This window comes from Megascapheus bottae, chromosome 6 (assembly GCF_031878675.1).
Source record: "Megascapheus bottae isolate mThoBot1 chromosome 6, mThoBot2.hap1, whole genome shotgun sequence".
In the NCBI taxonomy this organism is placed as follows: Eukaryota; Metazoa; Chordata; class Mammalia; order Rodentia; family Geomyidae; genus Megascapheus; species Megascapheus bottae.
In genome coordinates, this window is record NC_143514.1 from 69,415,139 (window position 1) to 69,427,206 (window position 12,068).

Genomic DNA, 12,068 nt, shown 5'->3' on the forward strand with positions numbered 1-12,068 from the left:
GGGGGGGCAGGTTTTGCAATGATACACATTTACTTCACCTAGAACTTTCCAAAAGTTGAGTCGATAGGATCTGCCTTCACAGAAAGCACCTAAGGCTATTTCCTGATCAGGAACGTAGCAATTTGGCTCTTGTGAATAACTTTCTTTTAAACCCCTAAGTACTAGAGGTTGAATCAGAGTCTTGTGCTTGCCAAGCAGGTCTCTAATCATTTGAGCAAGACTCCAACCCTACCTTTTTTTTTTTTTAATGTGAGGTAAAGCATCCAGAGAAAATATTTAAACAATTTATAAAATCCCAAGAGCAAAGTCACAGTAATGGCCTTTTACTAAGCTATTAACAAATATGTCTTAGGATTTAAAGGAAAATATAGAAACAATGAGTAGACACATGAGAAATTTTAGAAAAACAAAAACATTTAAAAATGGGAATCTAGAAGTAAATATCAGCCAAAATAAAAAATTCACTGAGTAGGTTTAAAACAGCTTACATACTAAAGAGAAGTCCAGTGAACTTGTAAACAAACAACACTGAAGCACAAACAGAAAAGCTGCAGAAGAAGAAAAAAAGAGGAGGAGGAGCAGCAGCAGCAGGGGGAGGAGCAGCAGGGGGAGGAGCAGGAGGAGGAGGAGCAGGAGGAAAAGGAGTAGGAGGAGGAGCAGGAGGAGGAACAGGAGGAGGAAGAGCAGCAGCAGCAGCAGCAGCAGCAGCAGCAGACAGCTCATGGTTGTAATCCTAGCTACTTAGGAGGCTGACGTCTGAGCATCTCGGTTCAAAGTCATCCAGGACACAAAAATCTGTGAGACTCTTATCTCTAATTAACCTCCAGAAGTGGGGGTGTGGCTCAAGGGGAAGGACGGTATCCTCGGATTGAAGAGTTCAGGGACAGCACCCAGGCCCATAGTTCAAACCCCACGACCAACTAACAAAAGAGAGAGACAGTCAGTTACGTCTAGGGCAATGTCAAGCAATCTAACATATATAACTAGTTCTAAATAAAAAGATAAATTGAATTGAAAAATCTATTTCAAGAAATGTGCTAGACTTTGAACTCGGAGCTTCATGCTTAGTGAGCACTTGAGCCATTCCAGACTTAAGAGACTTTTTTTTTTTTTTTTGCCAGTCCTGGGCTTGAACTCAGAGCCTGAGCACTGTCCTTGGGCTTTCTCAAGGCTAGCACTCGACCACTTGAGCCACAGCACCACTTCCAGCTTTTGCTATGTATGTGGTACTGAGGAATTGAACCTGGGTCTTTGTGCATGCTAGACAAGCACTTTAACCACTAGGCCAAACTCCCAGCCTCCCAGCTCCAGATTTTTTGTGTGTGCTATTCCAATGTCTGGGTGCTGATGATTTTTTTTTTTTTTGGGTGGAGGAAGAAGAGATGCTTAACTGGACGTAAGTGTCTTGCAGACTTTGCTGCTCAGGTTGGCTTTAAACCACAATCTTCAGATTTCAGCCTTCTGAGTAGTTAGGATTAAGGTCTGAGCCACTGGTGTCTGGCTGCTCCAAACTTTTTTACAGATAGGGACTCATCTTTTATCCTAGGACTGTTCCACCTGTGTTTCCCCATAGCTTGGATCACAGGCATGTAATGCCATCCTACCCACCTTATTTGAAATAGGGTCTTGCTAACATTTAAGGACGGCCTCATATTGACATCTTCCTGATCTCTGCTTCCTGAACAGTCTGGATTACAGGCATGTGCCCCACTCATAACTTAACAGAAAATTTGTGATAATATCTAAAGGTAGGAGAAAGGCATAATATGCAGAGGAGTTTCCTCTAACAATGCAGGTTACAAGACAATGGAATTACACACTTGGTGAGAACAAAAAGTAAACCTAAAATTCTGTATGCAGCAAAAATGCCCTTTCAAAATGAAGACAAAAATAGAAACATTTTCAGGTAAACAAACACGTCAACAATATGTCACCAGCAGACCTATACTACAAAGAAAGTGAAAAGGATTTTTTTCAGATTGAATGGAAAAATACTAGACGGAAACCCACACACACACAAAAGATGACGGATACTAGCAATGGTAAGAATGTGGGTGAGGAGATGCTAATTTATTAATTTCTTTAAGACAATCTGCTGTTGTGAACAGCTCAGGAAAAGACCTAACTTTGTAGGTATCTATCTCACATACTGATTTACTCTCCTTGGGATGTATGCCTATTAATGATGTGGCAGGGTCATAAGGAAAGTCTATTTTTAGTTTTTTGGAGAGACTTCATGCTGATCTCCACAGTGTTTACACTAGTTTACATGTCTACCAACAGTATATGAAATTCCTTTTTCACCAAATCTAACCAGTATTTGTTGTTTGTTTTCTTGACGGCTGCCATTCTTACCAGAGTGAGATGAATGTTAGTGTGGTTTTGATTTGCATGTGCTTCATACTTTTTATAGCTAAGAATGGATTTTTGTTTTGTTTCATTTTGTTTTGTCAGTCATGGGGCTTGAACTTGCCTGAGCTCTTTTTGCTCAAGATTAGCACTCTATCACTTTCAGGTTTTCTGGTGATTTAATTGGAGATGAGTCTCATGGATTTTCCTGCCTGGGCTAGCTTTGAAGCACAATTCCTCAGATCTTAGCCTCCTGAGTGCTAGGATTACAGGCTTGAGGTACCAGTGGCTAGCTGGCTAAAGATGTTGAACATCTGGTCATGTATCTATTAGCCATTTGTATTTCTCCTGAGAATTATTTAATTTGCTTATCAATTGTACTATGTGTTCTCAGATGATTGAGTACTTTGTATATTCAGGATATTCTTTTTTTTCTTTTCACTTTTTTGCCAATCCTGGGGCTTGAACTCAGGGTCTGGGCACTGTCCTTGGACACTTTCTGCTCAAGGCTAGCACTCTGCCACTTGAGCCACAGCACCACTTCCAGCTTTTTTTCTGGGTATGTGGTACCAAGGAATCGAACCCAGGGCTTTGTGCATGCTTGGCAAGCACTCTACCACTAGGCTATGCTCCTGGCCCTCAGGATATTAATTCTTATCATTGAGTATCTGCTGGAGATTTTTCTCCCATTCTGTGGGACATCTCTTGATTCTGGAAATCATTTCTTCTGTTGTGCAGAAACACTTTAATTTGATATAGTCCTATTTGTCAATTTTTGCCCTTATGTTCTAGGTAACTGGAACCTACTCAAATTGGTGAAATACCTCAACAAATAAGGTAGGTGTGGTGGTTTCATATATGTAATCCTGGCTACAACAGAGGCCATGATTAGACAGATCAAGGTCAGAAGATAGCCCAGGCAAAGTTGGTGTGATTACTTATCTGAGAAACTAAAAGCAAAAGGACCAGAACCCCAAATTGTAGAGTACTGCCTAGCAAGTACCAGGCCTAGCAAGCATCAGGGCTAAGTTCAAATTCCAATAACACACACACACACACACTGTACAATTGTTCATCTTCTAAAGAAAGCACCAATCAAAATGCCAAAGTATCTTCTAACCAAATTCCTGCTAATAGTACAGCACTTAAATAGGTAGATAACTGTCCTAGCTTCTGCCTTTAATTAAAGGAGATACAGTTTGGAGACACATTCAAACAAGATTGCAGCTGAGCCACCACACTGAGACCTTAAGCCTCTGTTGTTTTGGTGGAGCAAGAAACAAAGGTTTTGACTTCAGCAATCTCAACTATATCAACTGAGAACAAAAAACTGTGTCTGAGCTACAGACTAGCCTCAGAATGAAGTAAGTGGAGGAAGAGGAAGTAAGGTCCTACAGCATAGTTCTTTTGTTTTTGTCTTTTTTGCCAGTCCTGGGACCTGGGCACTGTCCCTGGACACCTTTTTGCTCAAGGCTAGCACTCAGCCACTTGAGCTACAGCGCTGCTTCTGGCTTTTTCTATGTATGTGGTTCCAGGAAATCGAACCCAGGGCTTCGTGCATGCTAGGCGAGCACACTACCACTAGGCCATGCTCCCAGCATGGGTCTCCAATACGGTTTTCACCATCATGGATGGAAAGACAAAGCTAAAAGAATCCACTGTTTCTGTCCTTCAAATTATGCAAACACTGAGCAAAGGCCTTGGCCAGAGAACCGCAGGGGGCAGGAACCATGGCTCAATTCTTGAATGAGCCTGGTTCTTTTGGACTATCAGGGAACAGAACTAGAATCGTCCTTGGTTCATAACCCTCACCCCTGCTCAGTGTGGCTCTTGTTTTCAAGTACATAATAAGCATCCATGCTTTCTCCCCAGGCAGCTGCTCTTCTATCCCATCATGTCCTAGCTAAGGCTTTGTGAGTACATTTCCTATAGTTCCTAACACCCCCACCACACACTCAACTTTGGATGCAGACAGGTTCCTTCCCCCACAGAGCTGGAATCCCAGCTAGTCTAAGGAGAGTTTCCTTCATAGTGCTCTACAATCTGCAAGCCTGATTTATGTTTCAGTAAGAGAAAAGATGTAAGACCCTTTGAGCAAAGTATGCCTAATATATATCACGATATTTATTTTTGGAGGAGTGATGGATCCATCTTCCAGGAAAGCTAGAGAAAAGGCATTTTGTGAAATCGGATGTAAATCAGTCACTCTGAAAACTGCCAGGGATCTATATTCTGGACCCTATATTGTAAGCTACACTGTGAAAGCAGCAGCTGTCTTTTAACTCATCTCTTTTTTCCCCCTGCCCTACATGGAAGTTAGAGTTAAGGCTGTGAGGCCTGAGAAGCCACTGCTGCCAACTGGGTGCCCAAACCCCCACTCAAAGCGAAAGCAGAGCCACTTAGCTGCAGATGTTCCACGGTCCTAGTGGCAGGACACACTGCATCTGTCTAACTGCAGTGCTCAGGGCTAAAGGAGGAAGGAGGAGTGTGGCCCCGACCTGTTTACTTCTTTTAGCTGGCCTCCACAGAAGTGCAGTGTAGGAACTGCGAAAGTGTAAAAGGAACTGAATGGCATGGGAGGGGAAAAAGGAACTTCACTGAGTTAGCAATTGAGAGCTCTCTGAAGGGATGCCGTTTAAATCTGAGCAGTTCCTAATAATTAATTATCTCACAAGCTCAGATTCACATGCTACAAGAAACATGACACCTTTTCATTTTTCTACCTGTCCCTTCACCAATGCCAATAAATCAGATATACAGAGAAAGCACACTTGACTAATGAAGCAACCCAAGAGCAGCAAGCAAAGATTATTGGCCAGACATCATCACACTGCACCAGCAGTGATACTCTGAGGACTTGAGGGCAGAGCTTACCAGACACCGTGCCACCAGGTGATTTCACCCATGCACGTCACCCTCACTGCCTTCAAGTCACTCTTGCACTCAGAAAATGACTGCAGCTTCTCAAGGCCCTCTTGGGTTTGAGTTGCTCAGCCTATAAACCTATCTGTAGTTCCTCCTCCATACGTTTTTAGTGTCCCAGAGATAATCAAATTTCTCTCCAGGTTCAGAATGGACAGACTTGAACCCAGGCTGGATTCTTAGCAGAGAGAGAGAGGGAAGGTGATGAAATTCAACCCATACTATTCTTTGCCTCGCCTAGCACTCTAGGATGAGAATGCACCTAATGAAAGGAAATGGCCTTTGTCATAGTTTGTCACAAAGCACTACGGAGGTTATCCCAACTCTAGTATCCCCCACTCCCTGTCTCAGACTGCCAGATCCCCTTCATAGAAGTCCCCTTCAACTGGGAGGAAGGAGGAGGGCTCCCCAGATCAGCCATCAACCATCATCAGTTGGATCTAGAAAAGTGTGAATTTAGTTGGGTGATGGTGGCCCACATCTGTAATCCTAAGCACTCAGGAGGCTGAGTTCTGAAGATCACTGGTAGATCCTGGCCAGTCAGGTCAGGAAAATCTATGAGACTTTTATCTCCGATTAACTACCAGGAAACTGGAAGTGGCACTGTGGCCCAAAGTGGTAGAGCACTAACTGTGAAAAGGGAAAAAAAAAAAACCTCTGAGACAGCACCAAGGTCCTGAGTTCCAATCCCATGACTAAAAAAAAAAAAAAAGGGTGTTCATTAGGATAAAATGCATGCCCAATTTTTGTCATGAAAAAATCTGAATTGGAATCCATGAGAAATCTACCTAGAAATGAGACCCTCACTCCCCATGTGACCCTCAGACTTGAAATGGCTGCTGACAAGCCATTGTACATTCTAGTGTACACTTTGACCCTTCATGATCCCAACCTAAGGACATTCGGCCTCACGTCCATAGTTGACATGGATAAAGTTAATGAACACCTGAATGCTGACTCTTGGTAGGAGCTAGACACCCAACAGTGACCACCACTGCCCTCAACATCACCATCACACTACTGCCCTTCATTTCATGGGAGCCAGAGGTGGGGAGAGTACGTGAGGTCCAGCTGCAAAGGAGGGCCTGGCCAGGCTGGCAGCTGGGGAGCCAGAGCTGGAACCCCGAGTGGCCGTGACCAGCCACTGACCTCTTCTTTACCCTACTCTACAGAAGTCCAGGAAGTAGAGGCAGTGACTTCCCCAAAGTCAGACAGTTGACAGCTGAGCTGAGGCTTCAACACATTTTCTCTGGGTCCCTCTCTACTACATTGCTTTCTCTAAGGCTCCAAGATTAGTGGGAGGGAGATAAGAGAAAATAACTGGTTCAGTGACAAAGTATCTCCTGATATGTGTACACCTAGAACCTACAGCCTCACCCCATCTTATCAGCAAAGACCTAAACCCTCTGTCTATCTCTCAAACTGACATGTTCTTATGATCACTTCAGTTTGGATGTCCCTCTACTTATCACCTTCTCTGGCTCTGTTTCCACATTTACTTTCCTTTTATAAATCATCATCATAAAAGAATAGGGACTGTTTTATCAGATGTTAGCTCCCTCTCTTCTCCGAGGTCTAATCAGTCCATGTCTGGGAATAAACAAACTAGAAACCAAAGCCACAGTCCCTTTTATGACAAGAGACACCTTTAAAAAGATCTCCCTGTAGGCATGGCAGAGGGAGAAATACAAATGAGAAGTAATAAAGACCCCAGCAGCAGTCCTATGCAAAGCTCCTCGGAAGTAATGAGTTACTCTCACAGAGGGTAAACACTTGAGCCAAACACCCTGCCCACATTTTTCAGGTAGCATAGGGAGAAGTCAAACTCAAGCCTTAAGACATAAAAAGCCAAGAACTTCTGGATTACACCTATAATCCTAGCTACTCAGGAGACTCAAAAGACTCAGGGGGCAGAGATTGGAGGACTGAGGTTCAAAGCCAGGCCAGGCAAGAAAGTCCATGAGACTCTCATCTCCAATCAACCACCAAACAGCCAGAAGTAGAGCTGTCGCTCAAGTGGTAGAGTGCCTGCTTTGAGCAGGCCTCAGTACCCACAAATCAAATACCAGCCCCTCCATTTTGAGGAGCTTACATCTTCAAAAGGAAAGAAGAGCTACAAAACTGTAACCCCTACTTTATAATATCACCTCTATAATAATAAGAAATTAAAATTTTAAAAGAAAACAAGGAAAGGAGAGAGCTGCTGAATGCCTAGGGCAGGTAAATGCAAGCATGCCTCCAGTTACTTCCAGGCATGCTGCAAGGAGATGCCATACTGATGAATCCAGATAGCCGCAACCAACACAGCTCCTCCTCCCTTCCATCCATTAGTTTACCTGCACCCATTACCCAGCTGCAGAACCGAGTCCTCATACCTCCCACCACCACCACCACCACTAGAGCAGCTGCTGCCAGCCTGGAGGCTGGCTCTACAAAGGAGAGCCAAATTTCTACTGGAGGGCCGGCAGTGGCGCCTAACTTTAGGCTTTCAGACATGGACCACATGCATGTCTTCAGTAGAGGATGGTAATTCATCTTTGACCCTTCTGGGGATCCATTAGAAAATCTAATGGCAGCTTTGACTTCCCATGAAAAGCAGTACACATGCAATTTCACATGTGCACATGTAATTTCAATGGGAGTTATGGTCCTCCTTGGGCATCCTCTGAATAGAAGTTGCAGGTGGTCCAGGTGATGATAAACAAGGGTCCCTCGTTTATAAAGGAAGGAGTGATACCTCTTGCTTAACTACTATTAATTCTAGCCTTCAGTTAACCTTTTGAGATTTTGCCAAGAATTAGGGAGCCATGTGCATTCACACATGTACATGCAACACACACACACACACACACACACACACACACACACACACACACAGACTCAGCTTCTGTTTGGTTTCCTATCTTGACTTTACAAAATGTTCTATGATTGCTTGTTGAGACCATCTCAAACATGGCTCAGCATAGCAGTGTAGGGTCAGAGCAGAGGGAATTGGGAGTGAGGTGTGCACTGGGAAGATTGAACAGTTTCAGTTTTTTTTTTACCTGGCTCTGAGCAGGGCAGGCTCTAACCCTTACCATCTGTTCTCCCTAGAAATCAAAATCAGGGAAGATATGCTGAGCTCCTTGAGCAAACCAAACCATCAAGAGTGAAGCAGCTCTTTCTTTCTGGTCCTCCAGGAGAGGAGAGCATCTCTCCTTGCTGAGGAGGAGACCCTGGCCCGTGGCTGGCCCACAGCCCCCTCGTGGCCCGGGGGTGTCACTGCAGCCCCTCTGCATTTCTGGGCACACACTTCCCATAGGCCATTCTGACAGGAGTGGAGCAGAATGTATAGGAACCAAGGAGTGGCTTGCAAGTGTCTTCAACCACAGCAAAGCTTGTTTGGTTTTGGTTTGTTAAACTGAGATTGAGACTCAACAGGATTCCTCTAAATTCCTCTCTGGTACAATCCCTACAAGGAAGCAGTCCAAGACTTGCTTCATTAAGCCAATAACCCCCGTACTTCTGTACCATCACCACCACCTTATTGATCATTCCCTTCCTGCATCACAAGCAATTATGTACAACTGTTCCAAAGCTCAATACAAACAGTTAGCAGAGATGCACAACATCTCTGATCTGTAGATTGCAAATTATTTGCAGGACACCAAATACCTCTCAAAGTCCGAGTTTCCAAGGTCCTGCAGAGATTTAGATAAAGTCAAGACTTAAAAGACACAGGGGAAGAAAAAAAAATCTACAACTGCACCCTGGGCAGAAGATGCTCACTGGGGAGCCCAAGTTCCCCTCTCACTAGCAGCTCCACCAGAGGACTGAGTGGAGCCCACTGGGCTGAGGAATCTACAGAAAACAGGTCTGAAGGTTGGGGGCAGGTGGTCCAGAAGTTTAACTGCTCTCCTCTGGAAGAAGGGGTAACAAACTGGATCCCCGGTGGGAAACCATGCAAGGGGAGAGAAGGTAGAAAGTTTGGGGAGAGGGAGGGAGGTGTGGAATGTGTCTCAAGGGCCTAGAGTGGACCAGAGGCCAGGAGATTTGGGGGTCAAGGTAATGAATGCATGGTAGCACAGCACTTTCCTTTAAGACAGGGTGCTTACCTCCTTGATCTTCTCCCGCTGTGCTCGCACTAGGCTCTGGGGCTCCTTACTCTCATCCGTCCTGGTCCCCAGGACCCGGTGTCGGAGGCGACTGCGGAACGCACTGAAGTCAAAGCTGAACGGGACAGTCTCCTCGCCAGGCCTGGGGACCGCGATGCCGTTGCCCCGGGCAGCCGTGGCCTCCTCCCGGGGTCCGGTGGGGCGGGTGCGCCGCAGCCATCCCTTCCTGCGGCGGGCACTGCCCGGGCTGCCCGGCTCATCCTCGCCTGGGGCCGGCACCGCGGGGGCCGGGTTCGGTGGAGGCTCTGGCTCGTGGACCGGATGGTGGCCGGCAACTTCGGCCACCACTTCCAAGCCGGGCTGCTGGGTCCGGGAGGTCAGGAAGAGGCGCTTGAGGCGAGAGGAGTGGGGCAGCAGGAAGAGGGCCCCGAAGCACAGGGTGACGAGGCCCGAGAGGAAAAGGAGGAAAAGGAACTTCTGCGGCAGCCGCAGCCCCCACGGCAGGGCTGGGACGAAGGCCGGCACTTTCCTCATGAGCATCGTGGCCTGGCGCGCGTTTGGGGGCTGCCGGCCCCTGCCGGGATCCCCCGAAGCCCTCGAAATCCAGGCACGTGCGCGCAGGGGGCGCCGCCCGGAGTGGGGGGCCCCTGGGTGGGACTGCCAGCCTGAGTTTCTCCGGGGAGGCAGGGGACGGGACTGTCCCGGAAGTTCTGGGAGTTTGGAGCCGGCGCTCCGGCGCTGGGGCGGGGGCGCGGCGACCTCGGCGGGGCCCGGGCGAGCCGGGCGACAGGGCTCGGGGCCCGGGCCCGCGGCCGTCGGCAGCGTCCCGCAGCCTTCCCTCGGGCCGCCGGCGGTCCTCCCCGCAGAGGCCGAGTCCCCGGGGCCCGCGCCTTCCCGCGCCGCGGCCGTCACATGCCGTCCGCGGCGCCCAGGGGCGCACACAGGCCCCGGCCGGGCGGCGTCCTCAGCCCGTCGGCCTCCGTCCCGCGCTCGCCGTCGCCCAAAGTTTCAGCCCCAGAGGCAGTTTGCAAAGAGGTCCGGCGGCGGGGCGGCGGGGCAGCACCGCCCGAAAGCGCGCACAGCCGGCCGGGTCTCCACAGCGCCCGGGCTCCGCTGCCGGGACACGTCCACAACTTTGCTCCGGCTCGGAGCGGACGCGGGGACGCAGGGTGAGGCTGGGGCGCGGAAGCAGGCACTTCCGAGCCCGCGGGGGTCAGGGGCTTCCTCCGCCCGCTCCAGCCGAGGGATGCCCGAGCCCGGATCCACAGCCCGACGCCGTCCGGGGCTGAGAGGCTGCAGCTGCGCCCAGGCGCGCGGGCTCCCGCCCCGCCAACTCGGCGGGGCTCGGGGCTCCCGCTGGGATCACCTGTTCCGGGCCCTGCCGGCTCCGCCGAGCGCGCGGCCCCGGCTGAGCCTCCCCCGCCGCAGCTGGCGTCCTCGCAGCGGCGCTCCAGACGGGCCGCCGCCGCCGAGGCCGCTGCCGCCGCCGCAGGCTGAGCCGCCGCCGCCGCCGAAACCGCCGCCGAGCCCGCGCCCCACACGCGCGCACTCCCGCCCGGACGCCTCCGCCGCCGCCGCCGCCGCCCGCTCGGGCTTTCACTGCGACAGCGCCCGCGGCCCCGCCTCCCGCCGGGCCCCGCCCTCCGGCCACGCCCACCCGCGGCCCCGCCCCTCCACCCGCGGCCGCCGCGGCGCCGCCGCAGCCGGGCCCACGGCGGCGCGTCCTGGGGCCCGCGGGTGCGGAGGCTGCGGGGGCGGGAAGGGGCGGAGCGGGGAGCCCGACTCCAGGCCCCGCCCCGCCCCGCCAGGGCCGGCTCCGCGACTCCGCGTCCCGCCCGCACCAATGATCCAGCTGCGCGGGGCTGGCGAGGGCGGGCTGGCGAGCGGAGCGAGGTCATTGGCTGCCTCGGAGGGATCCCGCTGGGCCACCGCCGCCCATTGGTTTCAGCTCAGATCCCCGGGACTGGGCGAGACCCCGGCCTCCCCCCGTCCCCGGCCCGCAGAGGCCTGGAGTCGGGGCTTGGACTGCAGGGCTCCGGGCAGCCCGCGCCCTGCCGTCCGCCCCGGAGCGCTCCGGCTTTCCAGCGGCCGGCCGCGGCGGGGCCTCCTAGGAGACCGCGTCTGGGATGACGGAAGCCAAGCCGGAGAGCTGCGGCCCCGCTTGGGTCCCGCCGCGGCCGTGTTTCCAGGGGTCCCCGCAAACCCCAACCCCAAACAGGGTCAGGGCCCTTGGGGTGTCCCTGGGGAGCAAGGAGAGGGAGGGCGGGCGGGAGGCCAAGCCGGGATCCCTGACCACACATCGCGACGGACAGGTGACAGATGCCCACGCGGGAGCCTCAGTGCGTGGAGGCTGGCTGGCCTGCGCGTAGATGCCTGCGCACAGACACGACCCACGCGTGGCCACTGGCGTGTGTATGTTAGGACGAACACTAGCGTGGACGCACATACTCAGACAAGACATGTCTGTCTGTACCCGTGTCCACACCACCCGAGCGCTCTACGTTCATTCCTCAGACTTTACCTGTGTCTTCCCTTGCTGTTGAACCTAACCCAGAGCAAAGCCATGCTGTGCTGTGTGGGTCTTTCATGCAAACACTTTATAGAGACAAATATCAGCAGAGGGAGAGACAAATTAAGAGGTGTAATAGGCAAGAGGGAAAATATCTGCTTTCAGCTGCAATTTAAAATGAAATGCAGCATTGA

The 12,068-nt window shown here is 50.8% G+C and overlaps 1 protein-coding gene across 2 annotated transcripts in view; it reads right to left on the bottom strand.

Annotated features, from left to right (window-relative positions):
- Man1c1 (mannosidase alpha class 1C member 1) overlaps positions 1 to 10,736 on the bottom strand; it is a 124,371-nt gene extending 113,635 nt beyond the window's left edge. For both annotated transcript variants that reach the window (XR_016536004.1, XM_090335530.1), the window contains exon 1: positions 9,366 to 10,736. Coding sequence is in view for 1 of the 2 variants with exons in the window: in XM_090335530.1 (XP_090191656.1) it covers positions 9,366 to 9,905 (540 nt within the window). In the remaining variant the exon portion in view is untranslated. The remainder of the gene's footprint in view (positions 1 to 9,365) is intronic.
- Positions 10,737 to 12,068: the final 1,332 nt, after the last annotated feature.